Source organism: Abramis brama (assembly GCF_963993115.1).
Source record: "Abramis brama genome assembly, chromosome: 5".
Classification (NCBI taxonomy): domain Eukaryota; kingdom Metazoa; phylum Chordata; class Actinopteri; order Cypriniformes; family Leuciscidae; genus Abramis; species Abramis brama.
In genome coordinates, this window is record NC_139967.1 from 17,246,572 (window position 1) to 17,272,599 (window position 26,028).

Genomic DNA, 26,028 nt, shown 5'->3' on the forward strand with positions numbered 1-26,028 from the left:
CGTGAGCACCCCCATGTGGTCATGTGTGATATAAAACAGAACTTGACCATACAAGAGTGGAGAAAGAAGAGAACAGAAAAGACTTTATTTTAGATATCACTGAGGATTAAACCATAAACACAGAATGAATCACACAGAGGTTCCTTCCTTGGCACATAAACTACCACAATTTGCGGAAGAAACCCACAGTGCCTTCACAGTAACATCTCTAGCTCTGTAAAACAGAATCAGGAAGATCAGTGGCACTGAGACACCATGAAAAAGGCATACAAAGTTACGTAGAAAGTTTGATTATTAAAGCAACCTCTATGAAATGCAACCTCGGAAAGTATACAAAGTCAGCTGAAGAAAAAAAAAAAATCAGTCCTGGATTCCATAAATTATTATTTCTGTGAGTTTTAATCTCAACGGTATGCAAAAACTTAAAAAATAGCACATTTCTAGTGTACTGTATGCTTATCCAAAAAAAGTCAGAGTCAGTTAACATGTTAGTTCTTACAGAAAAGGGGGTTCTCACCCACATAAGGTCAAGCATTTCCTATTCACCACTTCAGCGTATGAATATGAGCCCAGATCGAGTGAATGCAAACGGTAGATTTCACACTCAAGAACAGGAAGGACACTTGTATAATTGCACAACCTAAAATGTGTGCACTACTACTATTAAATCATGTGACAGCTACTCAAAATAATAAGTTTGTTTTGCAAAAATCGCAAAGAATATTATTAATATGATTTACAATACAACACCCTGGCCACATGCAATGTTAGCTAAAGCTATGTATAGAGAACATTTGTATAGAAGCAGTTATGCTACAGAGGCACATCACACCTGCAGAACTATTCACACAAGTACTTTGAAATCTCATTGGGGCAAAAAGCAAGCTGGGAAATCTACGGCGGTGAGATTTATTCATGTAGACAGGTTCGAGAGAGAGAGAGAGAGCGAGAGAGAGAGCGAGAGAGAGAGAGAGAGAGAGAGAGAGAGAGAGAGAGAGAGCGCGCGAGAGAGAGAGAACCGGAAGATCTTTCAAAACTCAGTCCCTCAGAGGATGCTGCCAAAGTGAAGGAGAACTTACCAAAGCCCAAAATGAGCCCGAACACATTTTGAAACCATCCCAACAGGAAATAGTACATTTATTATCTATATAAATCTATAATATATATATATATATTTATGATTCATATTTGTTATATCCACAGCTACACCAGTCATAAAACTGTGTACACTGTATAGTTTATCTATTTATACTTAAACAATATACCACACTCACATTTATAACTGTCATATACTGCATCTCAATCAACAGATAAAAAGGTAAAGCAATACAAATAAAATGTTGGTCTACAAAGTAAACCAATAATTTACAATATGTTTTTTTTTTCTTCTCTATCAAAACATCTCATGCACAGAGAGGTTTCGATATCTGTGGGAACTGGTTTGAAAATAGGCTGGGTCCAGGTGCTTTGTTAGCATAAAGGCATCTTAAAAAAGCAGACCAAAAAGCTCACATGGAAGACGTACTGTATACTAAAAGCCCTTATGTAGGAGTTATGCATTGTATATGTTTAGTAATTCCTTCTCTGGTTGCAAATAAACCAAAAGAAACAAATCTCATGGACAAAATGCACTGAACTGTCTGTCTATTAAGGACTAAGGCTATTTTAAAATGGCATTACAAATCACATTCCTCATTTTCTAGCACATTTACAGAATGCAAACCCCACAGTCTTTTTAGGATAAAGACAACAGGAATCACTGACTACGAGTTCTCAAACACCTGCTTGGTTTATACTGATCGACATGGTCCGAAGCAAGTCATATAGTTTTAATGGCATCCATAATGTTTGCCCAAAGCAACACAATATCAACAGAACACCCAAAAACACGGGAAAACACCAAAATGCTAACAAACATCAGCCTTTCCACATCACAATAAAGCACATGAGATTATCTGTCCTACTTGCACTACCTTCTGGCTAAAGGCTAAAGGCTGCGCCTTTTATTCGTGTATAACCATGTCGGTTGATGAGGCATTTGAGGTCCAAAGGAAAACTGGATGATTATAACACCAGCGTGATTTAGCGGTTTTGTCTTCAACAGCGATTTTACAATGAAACTGCCTTCACTTCTCAGGCTCAGGGTGTAAACCTGGCCTGCTGCTAACTTGAATGTATCTTCCACAGATCCAACATGCAAACTAATACATCAAAGAACACCGAAAATGGAAACGAAAGCCAAAAAACAGGTCACACCTTCACACACACACAGACTCCTCAACTCACAAGCAGGTTTATCAAAACCCAAATTCTACGCTTTGGACTTTGGAAATTCAAGCAATGTCCACCACTACAAAGAACCAATGAAAAGAGAAACATTTGAGGCACACAATGCTAAAAGGGAATGTCAGAAGACTGTCGATGCGTATACTCGGAGTATGAAGCTAGTTAACTATGCAGTCGCAAAATAAACGCATCGACATCATTCGTTAGCGTGACTCCATGTCCGTCTACGCCTGAAACATTCACTTACAAGTAGCTCAAGCACTAAGGAAAGGAAAAAGCACCCAAATAGGGAGTGCGACAAGCTCAGCACTTGGAAATTAAATGATGTCTGTCTTGTGGAGAAAGTCTTCTCAATCTCTATAAAAGGCAAGGTGCCACATCTATGGCACAGGCAAGTAGTTACGTTACAATCACAGCTGACAGCGATCCCACTACGCGAGAGTGAGAGGTTCCCAAAGGGCAACTATTTTACAGTAGAACTGCACAAACTCTGGGAACAATTTTGGTACATAATGCAGAGTGGCATCATTCACGCCCAGTGCAGTATTGCACTGGGCACCGTAGTGTCTTTGGGCTCAGCCGAGCACGGCAAGGAGCTCAGACTGAGGGAACATGCCTCAGGAAAAAAGTACTGCACGGGAACCACTACAGGCTGGAGAAAGGAGCATGGCGGAGCAGCGACATCAGACACCTTAAAGGCCTGTGAGGTCAACAATGGCCTTGATGAAGATAGTGTCATCTCGGATGTAGGAGTTCTTGGAGTCTAGCTTGGAGAGAGGGCAGAAGAGAGGGCAGCCGCTGGCAATGTTCATGTCACTCACAGGCCTCTGGAAGGAGGAAGAGGAAATGTCTGGGCGGAAGGCATCAATGATGTGCTCCCTGTTGTTCTGATCCAGCAACATGAGGGTGACCTAAGGATCAAGGTGTTGGATAAACCAAAAAGACTTTTAGACAGATATGGATAGATGCTAAACTGAAGCCAGTCATTCATGATTCAGTGGAAGAAACAGTAGGAAGAAAGAAAAAAAAAAGGGATGAAAAATGGCCATGTTCACACATTATATGTGGGTGAATGATATACTGTCCACAACAAAGAAAAGGAAATAATGCCTTAACCTAGTTTGAAACATGTGCCAAGTTCTTAGAAATGTACTTCTTGTATTCATGTTGGTTTAACATGGTTTTGAAAAACGTTTATACCATTTTTTTCTAAGAAAAGAAATCTTGAAAATAGCAGAAAACAAATTTAATCACTGTAAAAATGTCATGTGGTGGTAACCATCAAGTGAAAAGCATCGCTCATTGTTTTTAATTGAATGATTTCAGAAGGGTCATGTGACACTGAAGACTGGAATAATGCTGCTGAAAAGTGAGCTTTGCCATCATAGGAATATACATGTATATATATATATAATATAATATTCAAATAAATGTATACTTCAAATAGAATTTGTTTTTACTGTATTATTAAATAAATGCCTTGATATAAGCATTAGAGACTTCTTTCTAAAACAGAAGAAAAACTTTTAGAAGGGTAGTACATTTTCTTAAAAGGATAGTTGAAAATGAAAATTGTCATCATTTACTCAACCTCAAGTAGTTCTAACCTGTATGAATTTCTTTCTTCTGCTCTGCTGAATACAAAAGAAGATATTTTGAAGAATGTGGGTAACCAAAAAGATGAGCCCCATTGACTTTCATAATATGGAGAAGAAGAAAAAAAAAAAATACTATGGAAGTCAATGGGTCCCATCAACTGTTTGGTTACAGATATTCTTCAAAATATCTTCTTTTGTACTCAGCAGAAGAAAGAAATTCATACAGGTTCAGAACAACTTGAGGGTGACACAAATATCATGAATTATTAATTCAGGAATGTGATTACGTTTTTGGGGAGTCATACCACAAATTGCATTTTTTATGCATGTTATAATAATAAATAATAAATTAATAGTATTAAAACAAAGAAGCGGCACTTCATTGACTCAAATATCAATGAAAGTCTGTCAGGATTTCAGAAAGAAAAATGGTCAGACACACAAAGTTATAAGCTGATCAGACTGACCTTCTGATTGAAAGGCCACTTGAGCAAGGCATCACTGTGTCCCCTCATCACCACGAAGAACAGAGACAAGTGAGTACCACGTCCCGTCCCGTCCCCATTCAGATAGATGCGCAAACACATCTTATAGCCATATTTACTTGTATAAAATGCTGTAAAACACAACAGGGAGCCTTGGAGTGAGACACCATATGTCACGATGTTCATATCAAAGCTCTTTGAGCGGAAATCCCTCACAATATTCTTAATAATTAATATGAAACCGTGAAGAAAAATACACAAAATAAAACTACCAGGTGAGAACATAGCAGGCGCCCGTCCAGCTACAGCATCCTGTCTCTTCTTCGAGAAGTCGGAGATCTTCCAAACAAAGACGCCATCGTAGGTGGCAGCGGACATCTCCCTCATCTTCGCCTCCATCTCCACGATGGAGAGATCCCTAAGGCCTACCGTCCTCTCCAACTGCCGCACCTGCACAAAAATATAGTGCTGAAGGAAAGAATATCTTCGGCTATAAAAAAAAAATCTACTTCACATCAGACAAACACTTTACCTTGTTGTTGAGTATCTCAATCTTGTCCTGGTCAAGTCGGTGTTGGCGGTTATAGGCCTCCATGGTGGTAGCGGAGCGCTCCATCTCACGGTTGAGCACACAGACGATGTTCTCAAAGGTGTTCACCTTCAGCTCCAGCTCCTGACAGCGGCGGCTGAGCTCCACCACTTTGGTCTTCTCGCTGTGTATCTGTAGCTCCAAGGCTGCCCCGACGGCAGTAGGGAGGGGGGTAAAAGACGTACCCAGCGTTGGAGCCGGCAGTGGAGGAAGCGGTGCACAGGCCCCCTGCACGGGAGCCACTGCTCCACTCAGCTGGCCCATCTTCAGCTCCAGCTCCCGCAGAGACTGATGCAGCTCGTGGATCTTATGGCCGGCCAGCTCCAAACTCTGAGGCTGCAGACTCTCCAAGTTCACCTTGATGCCCATGATGAAGTGCAGTAGAAGGTTTAAGTGCTCATAAGAACAGGCTTGCTCATGGTCGTGGATCTTCTCCTTTTCCACCTACAGGAAATCAAAAAAACATTCATGGAACGAAATGAATATGTCTGATGGATGTATGAAAAGGAGGTTTACCTACCGTCATATCACAGCCTACAACATGAAATCTGCAAGGTGTTCTGAATTTGGTGCACAGTTTAATGTGGTCCACATACTGTATTGGGAAAGTAACAGTGAAAATAAAGTATTTATGAAAATGTTCTCTCTGTATTAAAAAAACATCACTTAACCACAAACCAAAAAGCTTTGTTCTAGTCGACACACAAGGTAAACACAACAATATGTAAACAGCCTAAATAATACTTACTTTCTCTCTTGGAATTTTTTTCTTGGCACAACCTTCACAAATCATGGGGTATTTAGGGCATATCTCATCATGAGCCTAAAAAAAACATATTCTTTAATAGTCACAAAATTATCCAAAACTCTTCTTTTGTAAAAAAAAGATTAAATGAAAGCCATATGAATGAATATTGGATTATTTTCATACTTGATTAATTATTCTCAACTGTCAATGTCACGGTAGCAGGACAGTTGGCACACTTTTTTTATTGCCTTTTTACCCATCACACCTTTTAGTAATATATCCTTAGCATTTAAGTTGAGATCTATGCTCAAAAATGGCGGTGTCAATTAACAGGTTAAGAAAAATAGCTCTGTGGTTATACTTTTTAATGTAAGTAAGAAAAAGTCTTACCTTAATGTTTTTAAAATGAAAAGGCTCCTTGCAGTATTTACAATTAAGAGTCCTTTCTGGGCATTCTCTCTCATTGTGACGTTCAACTTCATTGGCTCTCAGAAGCTCTTTGCATGATGGGCAGGGAAGGATCCTGAAGTCACACTTTCCTTCATGGTTTGCCTTTGAGAGATGAAGAGCCATTCAGATGGTGCAATACATTTTTTAACTCAGTGCATGTAAAATGCAATACAACCTTGTTGAAAAACACCAAAAAAAAAAAACACCAGTTTGCTGGTCTTAAGCCGGGTGCACACTGTACGATTTATAATAGTCCTTTACGACTGTTGCTTGACAGACTGTATGAACATGATCCCTATAAGCCATGTCACACTGTAGGTTCTCAGTTGTCATTCATATCAGACTGTACGGCAGTCAAAGACGCGTTAAAAATGCAAGAAGACTCGTCTGGAGATTTACATCATCAATCTGTGACACGTTCAGTGACGTGAGCTGCATTTACATGTGGGATCGAAATGGTGGCTAAAAAAAAAAAAAAACTAGATGATGTGTATGGAGCAAGTGGTGATTTGTTGTTGTCTCACTAATTGTGTCATCAGGTTCTGCGCACCAATTTGTTTTTTATTTGACGATTATCGTAAGAGACGGCACACTGCCACACTGAATTTCGTTGGAGGTAAATTATGATCGTGATGGTCATTTATCGGCTGTCGTCGAAAATATCAAACTAGCGATCAAAGACTTCAGATTTTGATCTAGGATCAGAGGAATCTTTAAGGATTCTCAACATTCGCCAGCCTGGTAAAGTAGGATTGTCGGTGGAGCACCTTTCAGCTGGTCAGGCTGGGAGATCAGCTTGCCAAGCATCTAAGCACCAGCTTCACAAAGCTGGTTTAACCTGTTTTTTTAAAGCAGTGAAGGAACACACAGTACCTCATATTCTTTGATGGTGCCTGTCCAGCAGCATTCCTCATTGATGCAAACCGCTTCAAGAGCTTCAACTTCTCTCTTGGCAGCATTATCAGGAAAAGCCTAAAAGAAATTGCACTTATTGAAAGTGAGATCTCCTTTCAACTTGTATGCATATCATTACTAGCAGTGAAAAATGGGTAAAGTTACGTTCACACCAAGAACGATGACTATAAAAAATAACCATCACAATAACTATATTATTGCACTGCAGTTAAGCTATCTGCCTCTTTAAAAGCTGAAGAACTTTCTGATTAGCTGTCAATGTTTTTATCATTCATCAGCTGGAAAAAAATCATGATTTTGTTCTTCTGTGTGGTTTGGACTTCTCTATTCTCCAAAAAATTATGATTATTATTAAAACTATTTAGTCATCGTCTTTGGTACTATGAACAGGCCTTTAGTCTTCAATGCATATAATCTGACTACTATAGTACTATATGTGCTACTATAGTCATGTACTAATAAAATAGAAGTAAAAATAGAAACTTTGAAATATAGTGAAACTGGATTTTCCCCATAATTTCAAACAACTCTTTATTAGCCACCACGGTCACAAAAAAGTCAGAATTATACAAAATGACAAAGATTTATTGTGGTTTTACAGTAGTAACAATAATTTAGCAGCTGTGGTATTTTGGTGGAAATTACAATGATATGGAATTTTTATTATAATTTTATAATTTATTTTATAATTTATAGCTTATTTTTGAAAGGGTAATAAGCACTGATAATACCTTTAATGTGTCTATAATTTAATTATTATCGAGTAATAAAGCAAATACTTACACAGCCCTGTTTCAAAATTGATGTTGGTTCTTCAAATATGTCTTCTTTTATGCAGGCACTGCATTTCTGTGGTCCGGAGCTGCGATGAAAAATAAAATGTTTCATACACACAAGCGCAAATAAATCGCTGATAAATACAAAAGCACACCATATATAATAGGAGTTGATTTTGACAATAGCTGCAACAGTCTGTCTATTGTAGTTTACAGCTCGCCCAGCCGAACACAACCTGACAGCCTGCATTTATTTATGTTCCCCGATATGAAGCAACATTTACTGTTTGTATACTCGTAAAATACACCATAAAAATGGCCCGGGAAGCCTGACAGGTCGTGTTCATCTTTTGTAGTGTCGTGTCAGGAGGGCCATCTGGACTGAATGATGACGCTTACCTCACTGCTTTAGTAAAACAATATGAACAGAAACGGTGTCCGCACTGCGCCTGAAAAGGTCTCCTAAGGATTTTCAGACAGATATTGCACAGATGTTTGTCCTCCAGCTTGTTGGCGAGTATTTTCTTGGGGAAGCCAGGTTTGTTGCCTTCTAATGAAGATGGTGGTGAGGGTTCCTGTGCAGCCATTATTCCCGAGCGCGCATGTGACCAGGCTCCGGAGAAGAGACACGGATCTTTCTACACATTTCACTGAAAGGGGTTGCAAACACATGATTTTTCATTGTATCACATAAAAGATTATCTTAATATGTGTTTAAAAACATCTAAATACACACAATGTTTAATGTAAACATGTATGTAAGTCTTTACAAAATAAGACCATCGTCTTAATAAAGTTTTATAGTTGCACGGTGCATTAATGTTATTGGGATCTCTAATCATTTTTAGAACAACAATAAATGCTGTTACGTTTTAAAATCACATATGTCCTCCTACCATATTATGGTCCAACGAACATTATAAAATCTCCTGCAGTGCCGTGAAACATTGTATCAAATGCATTCAGCGTTCTTGCCGTGTGCATTTATAAGTATAATCATAATTTATTGTTATTATTTATATTATATTTATGAGTAAGGGTAGGCGTCGTGCTCTCTCCTGCTGATCATGGATGGTGGCGTCCACTAGGGGGCTCTGACTAGATACGTGAAGCTGGAAACTTCAATGTACTTAAAAAGACAGAATAAAAGTATTTTACCACTTTTATCATTACCATATGTGTGGGTGGGCAGTCCTTTACATCGTAGGATGCATATTCAAAAAATATATATAATATAATTAAAAAACAACTAGAATTTTAGAGATAATAACGACTGATAACATTTCTCAAAATTACCTAAAATTGATTTTTTTTAATTGATTTTTTTTATTCTATTAACGATGCATTCTTTCTGATTTAATGAAATAATCCACTAAACGCTATAATAGCCTACACGGTTTATTAACACCAAAGAAAATGCATTGTAAGAAAATACACGTCTCTGATGGTTTCAGTAGATTTCTGCTTTTTCACTTTTTAGAAAAAAAAAAAATAGAACAGACAAAATAAACCGTCAAACATAGATGAATCATAATTTTCAATAGCTACTTTCCCTCATTGTTTATTTGTCGTTATTTGCTTATTAATCGTTATTAGTTTTGATAAGAGTTTTTCGTCTTTTATTTTGAAAATTGTAATAATAATATCTCCGTCACTATCTGTCAACAAGCGTTGCTGTTTTCACGGATACCATACCGCCTCTTGTTGATACTGAGTCAAGAAACGAAAGCTAAACTGATCATTGCGGTAGTTGATACATATCTACCTCAGGCCAGTAGTAGTTTATTACTTGTTTCTATGTAGATTTAGAGTTCAATGACTCGACACTCGAGTCTCATGACACAGTACTATAGTGAGTGTTATAGCTGATCAGCAATGGACACTCTTCGAGATGATGGCAGCCCGGACATTTAACGTTAACGTTAGATTAAACTAGACGTTAAAGCAGCTATCCAAACACCCTTGTGCCTATTATTCGGATGTGTGGACAGAACACCGTGGACTGTCTTCATATCCTTGAATAATTCCTATGAAACATACTCGTTCTTGGACCGAGAACAAGGACGAAAAGTACTAGCGAATAGTTTACTTCTATAACGTTATCCAAACTGCAGTTTACAAGCTTCAGCGAAAGATAAGGCAAGTAATGTTAGTATACATGTCTAATTCTAGCAGTTACTTGTCTGTTGGTAAGGATAGAGAAATATAACACAGCCTTACAGTCTGTTCAATGTTTACACTGAACGAAGATGTAACGTTAGCGTAAAACAATCTTAATTTCATGTAAGTTAACCTTACGCGCTTAATGAGCTTTCTGTTCCTTCACACAGACAATGGCCGAGGAAAATACCCAGTTCTGCAGTAATTGGTAAGACAATAAATAAAATGAAATTTTGCCGTCATTTACTTACCCACATGCTTTTTTCCGTACAGCACAAAAGGGGATGTTAGGCGGAATGACAATCTCAGTCACCATTCACTTTCATTTCATCATTTCATTTCCCATGCAAATTAATGCGAATGGTTACTGTTTCTGTCCTTCTCCCTAACGTTATCTTCTGTGTTGTGCGGAAGAAAGACAGGTTGACAGTAAATGAAGACCCAGTTTTTATTCTGGGGTAAACCTTCCCTTTGAATAGAGAATATTGTTTTGTAGTTTCGTTTTATTAGACAGCTTTCTCCTTTCACTTACTGTAGGTGTGTTCCCAGTCCCTCCCAACAACCCTTCTGACTGTATGACTGTACTGCAGTCAGTGTCCTCTCTTCCTGATTTTTATGACTACTGAGGAATTAAGATGACACGCTTTCATATAAAGCAACTCGTGCTATGATTTTTACAGAGACAGTTGACACAGTGGCGATTGTGGTGTTTATAGATCACTCCTTTGAACCTATACAGTGTGCCAACCAACTAACCATGATATGTTCTCTGTCTTTAGCAAGCATGACATTCCAGAAGCCAACTTTACAACACATGAGATTCACTGTCGGCGGAATATTGCTCTCTGCGAGGTGTGCCAGGAGCCTTTTCCACATGCTGAGCTTGTGCAGCACAAAGAGATGGATCACGCAGAGGTATGACCCACCCATGATGTATGATTAATTGACTGTATGTGATGATAATATCGCTATGAGTACTGTAGACATGGATAAAAAAACAAAACATTTTCTGAATAAAAAAAAAAAAAAAGACTTTGAAGGGTAAGTGCAGTCTGTTTAATGGGTTCAGGGTTGAGTAACTTTCCACAAAAAAATCCAGTCAACAAAAAACTCACATGGGTTGAAAAAAATTGATAATTTTAGATTTTTCTTTTTTTCAGTTTACTCACCCTTATGTCGATCCAAGCCTCTATTGTCTCCTTTTATAAAAGAAAAAATAAAAAAAAGAAGATATCTTGAATGTTCAAACAGTTTTTTTTGTCCGTACAATGAAAGTCAATGGGATCCAAACAGCAATGTACACCACTGACTTTCATTGTTTGTTTAAAAAAACACTAAAACACTCTTTGGTTTTTGGGGTGAACTAGAGTCACTATGAAATCAAAATTTACTTTGATTTTGATCAATATTATTTTGTTTAAGAATATTGCAGTGTTTATTATAAATTATTTACTGATGCACATCAATATTTAAAAAATATGAATAATTATGTGCCCACATAGTCTTTAATCAAAAATATTACTTAAACCTCCCCCTCGTAACGACATCTCTTCTTTGAAGACATGCACTGGTGCAAAAGTGGGACAATAATCCCTTGTCTCCAGCAACCTGTCACTTACATGAGATTTTTGTTCGAAATGCCTTTTTTACTAGAATAGAGAACAAAAGACGATTGCAATTTCAGTTTTATGCTGGATTGGATGGACTGTATGTCTGTCCTCACAGCCTTGTTTTAAATAGCATAAAATGAAATACAGCCCATATTATGTATATTGCATGAATTAATCATTTTCCTTCTCTCCAGGCTGCTAAATATAAGTTTTATTAAATCTAAAACTCTTTTCACAGGAACAGTGCAAATGTGGATTAAAGATAGAGAAAAGGTTCCTGGAGACCCATCAGGTAATGTTGTGCAAGATAAACAGTTATGCTGCATGCATATTGCTGTTTTCATTGATGACTTCTGTAGATCTGACGACTACTTGCCCCTCTCAGAGATCAGAATGCAGTCATCGACTGGTCCCGTGCCAGTTCTGTGATCTAGAGCTGGCTTCCTATCAGGCTAAAGAGCATGAGGAGTACTGTGGGACCCGCACCGAGCCCTGCCCTGTCTGTAAGTGTAACGTTATGCTGAGAGAGCAACACATCCATCCAGCCCTGTGCGGAAGTCTGACTCCCCCTCAGGAGAGGCACAGCAGTAGGGCAGGGTCCCAGTCTCCTGGAGCATGGTTTGAGGCACACTCCATTCATAACCTGTTGAGGGCCCAGGAGAGGAGCCACAATAATAACAACACGGGGGCCGCAGACCGCAGGGGTCCACCACGACCCTTGGAGGACAGACTGCATAACAGCACCAGAGGAACAGTTAGGGGAGGAACTAGGAGAATCACAGAAACGAGGAACAGTGAATTTGCTTATTGTACGTATCAGTCTGGCTGTTTTAGTCCTGACCTTATTTACAAAAAATGTTTACAGTACAATAAACTAGTGGTGCATGATATATCGGTACCATAACTATTATCTGCAGATAATAGACTATTTTTAATTGATCAAATCTGTTAATATTGGATATTTATTTGTGCATGCTCTATTCCTTTATTTTAACATTTATGCCAAATTTACACTGCAAAGGACTTTATGAAGTGTCAATTAGGTGTCTTTACACAAACTGTTTAATTCTGCTCTGAGGTGGCATAAATGCATTTAAACAGTAATTTAAACAGTTTATTCTGTTATTCTAGGGGCTAACGTGGATCAGAGAAGGAATAATTTAGTATTTAATGCTGCATTGCGTCTTTATACAGAATTTTGAGCCCAGAGCAGACATAACAGAGGTGTAAAGATGCCTATACTGTAGATCACCTTTGTGGTTATCTATAATGTTCACTTAAAGGGTTATTTCACCCAAAAATGAAAATTCTGTCATTAATTACTCACCCTCATGTCGTTTCAAACCCGTAAGACTTTCGTTCATCTTCAGAACACAAAAGAAGAACTTTTTGATGAAATCTGAGAGCTTTCTGTACTCTCCATAGACAGCTACACAACTACCACATTGACTCGATTGCTTTATATGATGGACAGATTTAATTTAGGCTTTTATTCACATTTAAACATTGATCAGTGGACATAAACAGAAGCTCAACCAAACCTGCTTGGCACGTAAGAACAAACCTCATTGGTTCTTGCGGAAGCTCAAACGTGCTGCGTAACACGAGAATGAACCTAATTGGTTCTCGCACGTCAAACGAACATGCCTGAGCTTCCGTTTACCACAAATGTGTGAGTTGATGAATGTTTATATGTGAATAAAAGCCTAAAACGATTGTCTCTTCAGAAAATTTGGACTAAGCCACTCAATTCATATGGATTAGTTTTACAATCTCTTTATGAACCTTTTAAACTTTTGCGTAGCTGTCAATGGAGGCAGTGAAAGCTCTTAGATTTTATCAAAAAGATCTTCATTTGTGTTCCAAAGATGAACGAAAGTCTTATGGGCTCTCACAACATGAGAGCGAGTGAGTAATTAATGAAAGAATTTAGATTTTTTGCTGAACTATCCCTTTAAAGTTAATCTTTAAAAACACTAATAATTTAAACTGGCAAAAAAAAAAAAAAAAAAGTTACATACGGTACGTTATGTTGTTATGCCTAAATTACATTTTTTAGTATTTATTTCATAAGTAATTTAGACAAAATCCTGTAGCTCAAACAGTAGAGCATGGCGCTAGCGATGGTAAGATCATGGGTTAGACTCTCAGGGAATGCATGAACTTAATAAAATGTGTACTACATAAATGTAAAATGTAATGGTGTGGAATTTGTATATTGGCCATAACAAATATAACTTGCTTATTGTATCAGGCAGAATTGTAACATCAGTTCAACCCTCAACCCTACAATAAACATAAAGGGTTTTAAACATGTTGTATATAATATGATGGGAGTTTTCATTGGGTATTAACAGGATGCTGGGGAAAAAACTAACCTTCCACTCTGCTCATTTCCTCAGTGCTGGATCAGGAAGCAGAGCTGCATGGGAACAACAACAACAGCCTGCTGTGGTCTCTGGGACAACTGCCAGACTACGAGTCCTCCAGTCTGGACTACATGCTGGCCCTCAGCCTGCAGACTGAAGGTGACTTGGAGGATCCCCGTCAGGAGGGCGTGTGGACTGATGTGTGGGACCGTAACCTGGGAAGGACACCAGCCCATAGCAATCTCACTTCCCAGCTCTCCTCCAGCACTAACAACAACTGCACTGCAGCTCCCCCTAAAACCAACCTGGCCCCGGCCCACAGCCCCTCCTCAAACATCATGCTGCCTTGCGAGTTCTGTGAAGAGCTCTTTCCAGAGGAAGACCTTATCTTACACCAGGTAAGTGATCAGGCCTCAATCATCCCATCATGTTACACTCCCTCTTGGCTTGATATTTAAGCCAGGCCTGTTGTGTCTTGATAGAGCTGGCAAGTGTGAACGTGCATCAGCCACAGTGGTACTTTGAGCCTCTCTAGAGTCACCTCTTTTGAGTGCCTTTACATGTGTTCGCTAACAGAGTACAACATAAGTCATGTTTTCCATGGCAGGCTATTGTAATGTCAGCACTGATGCTGAATCTCCCACTCAGTTCCTTCTTGTCAGGTTTCTATTGTTTCACAATGTGGTGTTTAGTTTCCATGGGAACCTCCTCGAATTTCAGCCCTCTAGTTTCTTTCACAGGCAGAACCCTGATCATATTCTCCTCTTTCTGAGGTCGAAGAGGAGGGTTATGTTATTTGAGTTGCTTGTTTTAGATTTTTGCCTTTAGTGGCCAGCACAAAGTCAATATTCTGTTTTTGTCTTCTAGACCGGCTGCAGCCCGGCCTCTGCTATCGCTTCCTTCAGTAAACAAGCTCCTTCTCTTCAATATGAAGACATCATCACTCAAGGGGCTGGTCATGTCATTCCTCCCCGCACGCCCAGTCCGCCCACCCTGCCCCTCTCCGTTTCTCCGCTCTCCTACAGTTCCTCCTCCAGTCCAGTTGAGGGCGACGTGCTCATTCCTTGTGAGTTTTGTGGCGTTACTTTGGAAGAGGCTGTGCTCTTTCACCATCAGGTATGACAACCTGTTTGTTTTGTTTATTTGTTACAAATAAAATAGAGATAAAGAAGCTGAACAGCATCAAGCAATTCATTTAAATGATTTTAAAAAATAAGAATAATTTTGTTTTTGTTATCTCTTTGTAGTCAAGTCAAGTCACCTTCATTTATATAGCGCTTTTAACAGTATAGATTGTTTCAAAGCAGCTTTACAGTGATAATAGGAAATTAAAGTAACAGTTGTTTTGGCTTTACAGCAGCTCTAGAATAAAGTATTGTCCAGCTAAAGTTGGTTTTGATTGATTCACTTCCATTGCAAAAGCCAGGTTGTAAGTACGTATACGAGTGGGGAATCTTTAAAGACTTTTAAGAAATGGCATAATTGTAGGAAATCTTTGTTGCACAAATAGTTTAACGATTTTAGAAAGACACACAAATAGGAGGGTTTTTAACAAATCTGCAATTTTGTACATAATATTTTGTCAAAATCTCAATTTTGACCATTCTGAAATTCTGGGATTTACTTTAGTAAGAAACATGTTTTATACTTGTAATTCAGGTCAGTTATTGCATATTTAAACCTTCTAATTATGAATGTCCTCACCAAATTGAACATTTCCATAAATAGAGTACTTCAGTTATTCTGTCTGAGAAAACATGACTGGCCGGAAACTGTTGTTACTATTATCCTAACCTAACCTTAAAATGCTAACTTCAATGTACTCAACTTTTACTGTTGCAATCTAAATTAAACATTTCATAAATTTGTAATACAACAATATTTACATTATTTGTAAAGAGAGCAGTTTCATAAATGTTATGATAGATGCCTACAAACAAAATAATACAATTTCATATTATTTAATTCAATTTCTATTTTAATGGGAATCTTCTTATATTGCATATCACAGTTCTAACTTCACAGCTCATGCAAAGCAAAAACCCTTTAGATATGTATTTTATAAAAATGTGTAAATTTGGCTCGCAAATGTAAATTGGAATACATTTGTATATACACACAAATTTCACTTGTTTATATCCAGTTAGTATTGCATCATTGGTGATTTGTTTCTGCTAGTATGTTTCAGCTCTTTTGCAGAGCAGAAATGGAGCCCACCATTTAGTTGAGACTTTTGTTGATACTGTTCAATTTTATTATACTGTACAGGACAAGTGTGACTTCCGCCCCCAGACAGCTTATTCAGTCGATGGAATTTCTCCACGAAAACCAGCCCAGACCGTCAAAGAGGCCCAGGAGAGGAGATCTCCTGAGAGGCAGAGGAGGGTGAGACATCAAGGTGAGCCACCAATATAGACTTTGTAATCCACTCGTTTAAACGTGTTTGAAATCAGTATGTATTCATTCATCCCTTTATATCTTACTGCAGCTGAGCCAGGTGAGGAGCTCCTGCAACAGACAGCTCAGGGGCGACAGAGAGGCTCTTCAGGTTTGGACCAATGGCCGCCCTCAGCTTACAGTTACTCTAAGAACACAAACGTTGAACAGCAGGTGAAGAGCAGGAACCAAAGGTTCAAAGCTGTAGACGCAAACACGTATCTCAACGACAGCCTCAAGCAACGTTCTACAACCACTTTGGGGTATGCTTAGATATTTTACAGAAATAATTGCTATGATTTTTTTTTGGAAAAGTTACATTGAAACTAAAATGCTTGTATGTTTCCCATGACAGACCTCCACACAGAGGAAGACTGGAAGGTCGAACAAGTGAGAAAAACACAGAGACACCAAAGGTACGCATGTAAATTGTTACAGGAACGTGAATTTTATTTTTGAAAAGACCTGCATGCAGGACATATTAGATGATGTTATCAGATATTTGATTCTACAAATACTATTTGACCTGTTATAAATTACATTTTTATCTTCAGGTGCCTAAAAAGCATAATGTTGAAAAAGAAGAGGAGTAGAAAAAGAGGAGGAAATAAACCTTAGTCTCTGTGACTCAAAGCAGTGGCCTGTTATTACTGTTTATTGGCTATTTTGTTTGTGTCTGTAAAACATTTACATGTCCAGGTGAATTTATCAATTCTTTGGCTTGTAAATGTATTTCTTTGATTGCACTATTTTTTTAAATCTCTTTATTGTATTTTTTCCTATGGTGTTTGGATTTTAAATGTTTGTTTTAAGCTTCTTTATATTTTCTTTGTTTCAAAGACATTAGAAAAATGTTTTGTATTTTATTTAAAACTACACACAAGTTATAGTATAAATATAGAAACTCACATAACAATTTAATGTTGTATACTTTAGTTAATGCAATTATGAACAGCGGACAATACTGCGTTTATTAATCCTGGTTAATATTAATTTCTATATATATTTTAAATATAAAAATGTGTGTATGTTTATACTGTTAGTTCATAATGCATCGTGAACTAATAATTCTGTAATGACCAATATAATATTTAGGAATTAACATAACAATGATTAATAAATGCTGTAAAATAATTATATTGAATGCATTAACTAATTAATTAGTTAATGTTCTTCAACATACAGAGCTGTATTGTAAAATGTAAAAGAAATGACAAATTCTTATTTGATCCTGAATGTGAAATAATTTTACAATGTACATTTAAAAGCATCTCCTAGTGCAGCAACAACAATTCATAAACTTTGAATTTGTGGATATTTGAGAGCTTTTATTGTAAGACTGTCTGTATGGTGGCATAGTTGATTGTGTTGTTATCATGATTGTTTATCTTTGGTCATGTAACATCTTTTCAATAAAAAGATCTTGCTGCGACTGAAGGTAGGATGGTTTCCCCATTGGTTGTTCTTTTTGTTTTCTACAAAGTGATATTTGGGCATTTCAACGGTCAGAAGATCAATATGGGCTCATCTTTATCACTTGTTTTTGATATGCACTCTGTACTCTGCTGCTTGCACAAGAAAACCATACAGGGGTTGTGAGCACTTATTAAAGACATAAGATACATTACATATAAGAACTGTGTTAGAAGCAGTGTTGGGGAAGTTACTCTAAAAAAAAAAAAAAAAATTAATTACTAGCTTCTAATTACATCTTCAACTGTGTAATTTTAAGAAAAATATACTAATTGCTCTCTCTAAAAAGTATTGCATTACTTATTACTATTTACTTTTTAAATCCCATATCTACCACGACCAGTTGAACAACAGAAGAATAAACATGAAACTGCTCTTTTAATTCTTTCAAATAAATGATATAAAATTACAAAAATTATTCTTGAACTGAAGCTTACATTAGAAACACGTTTTAACATTAGATGTTAACCCTCAGTGAGTCTTCGTTTAGCAGTCACACTGAGTACCTTCCCGGTCAGAAGTAACCGGACACCTAAAAATGAAACTTCCTCCATCCCAGTAAAGACCAATGCAATTTATTTTTGTTCTATAATATTTATTCTTTTTAATTTAGTATTTTGAGACAATTTGATTGAACTTATTAATATTTATGCAATATTTATAGTCCATTTTTTGCCATTGAAAATATTTTTTATTTTTTTATTTTATTTTTTTTTCTATGCGGTATTTTCGGTTAAAATAGAGACTAGGCTTTCATAAAAAAAATAAAATAAAAAAAATAAATCAATTTATTAAACATAAAATTAAATAAATCATGTTATTGCATGGGTTTACCACTAGATGCCTGTAATAGCTCTAAATGGAGATGCTTGTGAATTCTAGTTGTTTTTGGACCAAATTACTTACTTTTAAGATTAATTATGTTTAATTAATTATGACCGCCGCTAGCGTAGCTAGCGAAAGCGGTCATATAGGGATTGTCAAAGTTTTTTTTGTTTTTTTTTCCCGTCACCTTACTGAATTTTTCGTCAACGATACCAGGGACACCGAAGCACCGGGGAACATGAAATTTGGTGGGCATGTAGCCCCACTAGACTTCTACGGAAAAATTTCGTTTGGTCCCCGGGGGCCACTCCCCCCCCCGCGCTGGGCCCCCCCAAACCCAAAAAAATGCAGTTTTTCCTAAATAACTACCTGAACCGTGGCACCGAGGATGAAGAAATTTTTATGGTATGTTGGTCTACTAGACTTTTACGGAAAAATTTCGTTTGGTCCCCGGAGGCCACTTCCCCCCCCGCGCTGGGGCCCCCGTAAATTTTTCGTCAACGATACCAGGGACACCGAAACACCGGGGAACATGAAATTTGGTGGGCATGTAGCCCCACTAGACTTCTACGGAAAAATTTCGTTTGGTCCCCGGGGGCCACTCCCCCCCCCGCGCTGGGGCCCCCGTAAATTTTTCGTCAACGATACCAGGGACACCGAAGCACCGGGGAACATGAAATTTGGTGGGCATGTAGCCCCACTAGACTTCTACGGAAAAATTTCGTTTGGTCCCCGGGGGCCACTCCCCCCCCCGCGCTGGGCCCCCCCAAAACCAAAAAAATGCAGTTTTTCCTAAATAACTACCTGAACCGTGGCACTGAGGATGAAGAAATTTTTATGGTATGTTGGTCTACTATAGTGTTGCTTTCGTCAACGAAAATTATGACGAAATATTGTCGTCAACGAACCGTTATCACCTGACGAAAACGAGACAAGACTAGACGTAAATGCATGGTCATGTGACGATGACTAAAATACATGTATAATGCAATATCGTTGACGAATAAAAACGAGACTAAATGTGGTTTAAAAAATAAAAACTATGCTAAAATGTCTCTTCATTTTCGTTGACCAAAACGAGACGAGACGAAATGTAACGTCACGACGAATGAGAGAGTTGTGCGTGAACCCATAGCTTTGTCGGCTTTAAATTCTGGATTGCGATCTGGTCACCCGATTATCAGCGAATTTAACCATATATTACTCCATTAGTTATTCTATTAAAATGTCTCATTGATATATTTGACACATTCATAATCATTACTTTTGCTGGTTCTTTGTGACAGCTGTTATGTGCGTTATTGGCAGCGTCTCTTGTTACATGAACACGTCACCGCATCAGCGCCAGAACATGGAGATTTTATTTTAGAGTAGATATAATCGCACAACCTATTCGATATTTTATAATTAAATAAACTAATCGAATATCCAAAAATCGTGACTCATCCCTGCATGGAATCTCGTTTCTTTTCCCAAATCTTCACTCACGTCACGTCTCACCCATTTTCTAAAGGTATTATAAACGTTTCTTGGTTCGCTTTTAATTAGGCCTATTATATTCGTATTCTTTACTGTGGTAAAGTAGAAAAACGCTGTAGGACAGATAGCCTACATTTGTACTTGCATGTCAAATTCTTTTTAACACAGTTTGTGCTTGTTATATTAGACATTGGGCGCGAGTTTAGTTGTAAAGCGCGTTTGACACGTGTGGGTGATTTTTAGTTTCACTTTCTCTGGCAGCGCAATCTCAAACACAGCCTAAATATCTCGCCCTTGTGGAGGATAAAATTCGCTCTTCAAACCAATTTACATCAAGTAGAAAACACGAAGATATCATAAAGAGATCGATATCTTCGTGTTTTCCTGCTCTTGTCCCACATCCCTCTCAAAGCGCAGAGTGTATCACACGTCTTTGTGTGGAAATATAAAACGAGGTTTTTTTTTTTAATAACCCCCCAACCACCGCCGGTAGTTGGTCCATTACCGCGGTGGTAAAAAAACCTGCCACCGTCACAGCCCTAAATATAGGCCTACTAAATAGCCTATAATAAGATAGCCTTGTACTAAAAAGAGACTAAAATACAATTTTCATTGACTAAAACTAGACTAAAATGTCATCAGTTTTCGTCGACTAAAACTAGACTAAAATGTCATCAGTTTTCGTTGACTAAAACTAGACTAAAATGTCATCAGTTTTCGTCGACTAAAACTTGACTAGACTAAAAAGAGTATGAATGTGACTAAAACTAATAAAAACTAAAATGACAGCCTGACACAAAGACTAGACTAAAACTAAAATTAAAACAGGCCGCCAAAAACAACACTAGTCTACTAGACTTTTACGGAAAAATTTCGTTTGGTCCCCGGGGGCCACTTCCCCCCCCCGCGCTGGGGCCCCCGTAAATTTTTCGTCAACGATACCAGGGACACCGAAGCACCGGGGAACATGAAATTTGGTGGGCATGTAGCCCCACTAGACTTCTACGGAAAAATTTCGTTTGGTCCCCGGGGGCCACTCCCCCCCCGCGCTGGGCCCCCCCCAAACCCCAAAAAATGCAGTTTTTCCTAAATAACTACCTGAACCGTGGCACCGAGGATGAAGAAATTTTTATGGTATGTTGGTCTACTAGACTTTTACGGAAAAATTTCGTTTGGTCCCCGGGGGCCACTTCCCCCCCCTGCGCTGGGGCCCCCGTAAATTTTTCGTCAACGATACCAGGGACACCGAAACACCGGGGAACATGAAATTTGGTGGGCATGTAGCCCCACTAGACTTCTACGGAAAAATTTCGTTTGGACCCCGGGGGCCACTCCCCGCGATTATTCTGCTTTAATCGCCCCTATCTTCAGTGGAGATGTTCAGAACTGCACCATATTTCATGTGTATGATTAACTTGACATCCTCTGGGGGTATCCTCTGCTAAGTTTTGTAGAATTTCATCCATGGGGGGGTATAAAATAAATTCATTTATGTGCACATTTAGTGACTGTACACTCATCGGCCTGTAGATGGTGCTGTTGAGCGAAGGGTTGCTGGTTTAGGATGATACTGTCACACACACACATGCAGGAATACAAACAAACGCAAGCATGCACACACACTGACATCCACACGCACAGACACACACCCATACACACACATACAAATCCACATGCACAGACACACACACACAAACACACACGCGCACACATGTACGCACACATACATACACGCACAGACACACACACACATACACAAACACACACACATACACACACACACACACACAGACAGACATGCACATACTATTACTTTTTTTAGGTATATACATAAACACGCAATACAGCCAAATTACTCCACGTCATTTATTTTTGTGGAAAGCCAGTGCAGGCCTGAGCGGCGGTCATATTTTGTACCGCGATGCGGTACATCTAGTTAATAACATAATTATTAATTATGTTATGTTTTTCACTCTTTATGTTTTAGAGTTTCACCCCTTCATTGCTGAGCACTTTTTTCTGCACCGTGGCCGATTTGTAGCGAATTTTTGTCAATTTCCCATTCATTTCCTATGGGGGTCATTTTTGACCGAAGACCATGAGTGTGACTATTTTTTTTACGACCACTTAGCATGCTCGGATCATGACCTCAATTTTTTTTGTGTGTTCACATACCTAATGCCAGAAAAGTCACCAAGTTTCGTAACATTCCAATGAAGCTGTGATTTTTAAAAATTCAAAACAGATTTTTTGTAATCTGAATTTATTGGTGTGTATGTGTATAAAAGTGTGTTTGTATGTGTGTGTGTGTGGGTGGGTGTGAATTTTTTGCACTCTTGATGTTGTAGAGTGTCACCCCTTTACTGCGGTGTACTTTTTTTTAGAATCGTGGCCGATTTGTAGATTGTAAAGACAAAAATTCAGAGAATTTATTCACATACCTAATGCCATAAAAGTCACCAAGTATCATAACCTTCCGATGAAGCTGTGATTTTTAAAAATTCAAAACAGAAAATTATTCGGTCAGAAGTGACCGAGGACTCTCTGAGGGTTAAATTTTGATGTTAAACTCACTATTGTTTTTTATAGAATTTTTCTATAGTCTATACAGTATTTACATCAGAAGTAACTGTAATTAAATTACAGCATTTAAATTACTTAGTAATGCATTACACCCAACACTGGTTAGATGAATGGAAAGTGATTGTCTTGTCTGATGTCATCATATTAAAGTTTGCATCCCTGTTTACTACAAATAAAAAATAGTAGCAGTTGCTTCATTGGGACCACTGCCGTATGGTCTGCTTCATGTGGTTAAATACTCTATCATGAGTAAATAAAGCTTTTCTTGACAGTAGTTTACTCTTTGTAGTTAATAAATGGAGCATTTTCAACAAACACAAAAAAGGTAAACAGAGTAAAGGTTGGTTTTCTGATTGTACTACTTAATGACTACTTAACTGTAGGCTTAAGAATTCAGTCCAGTTTGGGGAAAGATACGGCAGCAGCCCGGACAGGTGGGATTTGGGAAATTTGTGTTCACACAATTTTATAGGATAGGATATGTGGATGTATGAAGTTGATCTACTAATAAGGATAATGTCTTTACTTTAACACTCATTTAATAATATTTAGGGTATTTGCTGCATCTCTGTTACCATAATGTTGTAACACTGTTATGTTTCCTCAGGACCTAAATTGATCTACTGGCTCAACTTGAAAAGGAATCATGGAAAGGAGCATTTTATATTTGTGGATTTGTGCTTTTGCAGTTGTTCACCCAGTCGTCCATGGACATCAAGATACTTTACCTCAGCCTACTGCCAGTGATAAACTCCCATTGTTGATTAAGATGAACAATGATTTTGCTTTTCACCTGTACAAGAGGCTTGTAGAAATGCCTGAGTATCAGTCCAAGAATATCTTCTTCTCTCCATTTAGTGTGTCCATGGTCCTTTCTGAACTGTCTTTAGGAGCCGGTGGTGAGACCAAACAGCAGCTTCTTAGTGGCATCGGCCATAATAGCTCGGTCTTCAGCACTGAAGAAATGCACCAGATGTTCCACAGTCTCCTGGAAGAAATGGACCAGAGGACAGGTGTGGACATTGATGTCGGAACTGCACTTTATGTAGGCGACAAATTTAAGGCCCTTCCTGAGTTCTTGGAGAAAATGAAGGAGTTTTACCACTCTGAAGGCTTCACTGTGGATTTCAGCGTCAAAGAAACATTAGATAAAATTAACATGTATGTGAAGGAAAAAACACATGGGAAAATTAAACAAGCTGTTGATGATCTGGAATCTGATACTTTGATGTTCCTTCTCACGTACATATATTTTAAGGGTAAACACAAATAAAATAGTCATACTGTTGTAGTTCTGGTAATGTCATTGTTTCAGATCCCTTTAAATAATTCCAATCTTTCTTCCCAAGGAAAATGGGACATGCCATTTAACCCAAGCACGACCCGCAAGGTTATATTTCATGTGGATGCTGAGACCACCGTTCCAGTACAAATGATGCACCAATACGAATCCCTCAGAGTTTATTATGATGCCGAACTCACCTCTAAAGTCCTCTGTCTTGACTACAACGACTCTTACTCCATGTTTCTGGCTGTCCCAGATATTGACAGAGGAGATAAGACCATCAAAGATCTGGAGATGGCCATCTCTAGACAACACATTGAAAAGTGGAGGAGAGCTGTCCAGAAAAGGTTGGTTGTCAAAATGTTTTATTGTAAATCTTAAGGTTATCCTAACTGATTTATAAAAGCTTTTAGATGTTCACATGTTTTTAAGTTCAATCTCTCTCCATGGACTGGACAATCACTGATTATTATTTTATTATTTTTTTGTCCTTCAGAAAAGTTGACATCTATGTCCCCAAGCTGTCTCTGAAAACATCATATTCCCTGAATGACATTTTGAAAGGCATGGGAATGGCTGATATGTTTACAGATAAAGCCAACTTTACAGGAATTTCCGAGGAAAGGATCTTCATTTCAAAAGTAAAGTCTCAAATCACTTTCTAAATTATGATTTAAAATGAACAGAAGATATTGTTTATATACTATAAAAAAGACAGCCATTTTTAAAGATAGCTCACTTTGAATTACTTTCAGGCTTTGCATAAAGCCACTCTGGACATAAATGAGGAGGGAACCACAGCAGCAGCAGTGACAACAGTTTCATTTAGACCAGTGTCTTACAGCCCATTGCAGACTTTGAGGTTTGATCGTCCATTCATGATCTTTATCACTGACAAAAAAAATGACAACATCCTCTTCTTTGGAAAAGTTGTCAACCCAGCGGAAAAACAATGATGTTGCATCCAAGATGTCATACAACATTAGCCAGCAGGTGGACATTATTTATCATTGTTCTCTTTTTAACAATGACTCTACAGCATGTTGATATACAGAGGTACTCAATCCTTCTCCTAGAGGTTCGCCTTACTGTAGAGTTTAGTTCCAATGCGTATCAAACATCTGAACCAGCTTACCAAACTGTTTGGATTTAGTTGTTTGGAAATTACAGGTACACATTGCTAGATCTGTTTCCTCTGGTCAATATATACTTATCTGCCAAGTGGCAACTGTTATAATCTTAAATTGGAAAAAGATGTTGAAAAATGTTAAATAAAAAAATAAACAACTGACGAAACAGCCTTTGTGTTACTTTCATACACCACACAGTTGCTGTAAAGATTAGAATCTGTTTCTGTCAATTTTATTACCCAGCTCTGGATTGAAAAAAAAAGGAGCTAATAATTCATGAAATAAGTAAAATAGTATAAATACATGCTTTGGAACAAACATATCGCTATTTCAACATGACAGTATCATGCATACCAAAACATACTAGTTTCAGAATCCAACTGCTAATGCATTTGAGTTTTTGGCAGGAAAGGCACAAGGCAAGGCCGGATTTACCACCGGGCCGATTGGGCCGGTGCCCGGGGGCCTCCGACCTCTAGGGGGCCTCCAAGACCCCACTAACTGTGTGACCTCATCCTTCTGTGTTTTTTTTTATTTATTATTAAAATAAAATTAATTAATGAGTGTGTGTGTGTGCTTGTGTGTTAACAATAATTTATTTGCACACAAAAAAGTATCAAGATCAGATCAGTTTTTTGGCTGTGTCCTGAGGCTTCCTACACCATAAACTAAACACAGTAACGAACGATGACGTCGATTTTACCATATCAATCCGAACGTGAGTCCAATAATGAAACACTGGAAGAACTAGTTATTCAACCCGAACCTCCATTGCAAGGATGACTTGAGCAGGACGTTTCTCAGTGATTCACTACTCAGTTTGAGGTACAT

General features: G+C 38.1%; 3 protein-coding genes across 5 annotated transcripts; 2 read left to right on the forward strand and 1 right to left on the reverse strand.

The window, feature by feature from the left end:
* Window positions 1-60: 60 nt before the first annotated feature.
* traf2a (Tnf receptor-associated factor 2a) lies at window positions 61-10,682 on the reverse strand. Of its 3 annotated transcripts, none has more exons than XM_084113331.1 (11): window positions 10,259-10,682; window positions 8,247-8,497; window positions 7,855-7,933; window positions 7,030-7,128; window positions 6,097-6,258; window positions 5,707-5,781; window positions 5,479-5,553; window positions 4,902-5,402; window positions 4,642-4,819; window positions 4,352-4,500; window positions 61-3,197 (listed from the first exon to the last, which is right to left on the reverse strand). In XM_084113331.1, the coding sequence occupies exons 2-11, from the start codon at window positions 8,432-8,434 to the stop codon at window positions 2,979-2,981; spliced, it is 1,725 nt and encodes a 574-aa protein (XP_083969457.1). In that variant the 5' UTR covers window positions 8,435-8,497; window positions 10,259-10,682; the 3' UTR covers window positions 61-2,978. The 3 variants fall into 3 exon arrangements, with proteins under 3 accessions (XP_083969457.1, XP_083969456.1, XP_083969455.1); XM_084113330.1 differs by lacking the exon at window positions 10,259-10,682 and adding an exon at window positions 8,717-8,969; XM_084113329.1 differs by lacking the exon at window positions 10,259-10,682 and adding an exon at window positions 8,744-8,968.
* Window positions 9,496-17,863, forward strand: trafd1 (TRAF-type zinc finger domain containing 1). The gene is made up of 11 exons (XM_084113332.1): window positions 9,496-9,986; window positions 10,178-10,215; window positions 10,787-10,922; window positions 11,856-11,909; window positions 12,003-12,426; window positions 14,020-14,384; window positions 14,854-15,102; window positions 16,255-16,384; window positions 16,475-16,685; window positions 16,778-16,838; window positions 16,977-17,863. The coding sequence occupies exons 2-11, from the start codon at window positions 10,181-10,183 to the stop codon at window positions 17,013-17,015; spliced, it is 1,704 nt and encodes a 567-aa protein (XP_083969458.1). The 5' UTR covers window positions 9,496-9,986; window positions 10,178-10,180; the 3' UTR covers window positions 17,016-17,863.
* Window positions 17,864-23,428: 5,565 nt separating this feature from the next.
* Window positions 23,429-25,196, forward strand: LOC311083903 (corticosteroid-binding globulin-like; the record flags this gene model as incomplete). The annotated part of the gene is made up of 4 exons (XM_084115674.1): window positions 23,429-24,041; window positions 24,132-24,414; window positions 24,564-24,708; window positions 24,823-25,196. The coding sequence occupies 4 exons, from the start codon at window positions 23,429-23,431 to the stop codon at window positions 25,021-25,023; spliced, it is 1,242 nt and encodes a 413-aa protein (XP_083971800.1). The 3' UTR covers window positions 25,024-25,196.
* Window positions 25,197-26,028: the final 832 nt, after the last annotated feature.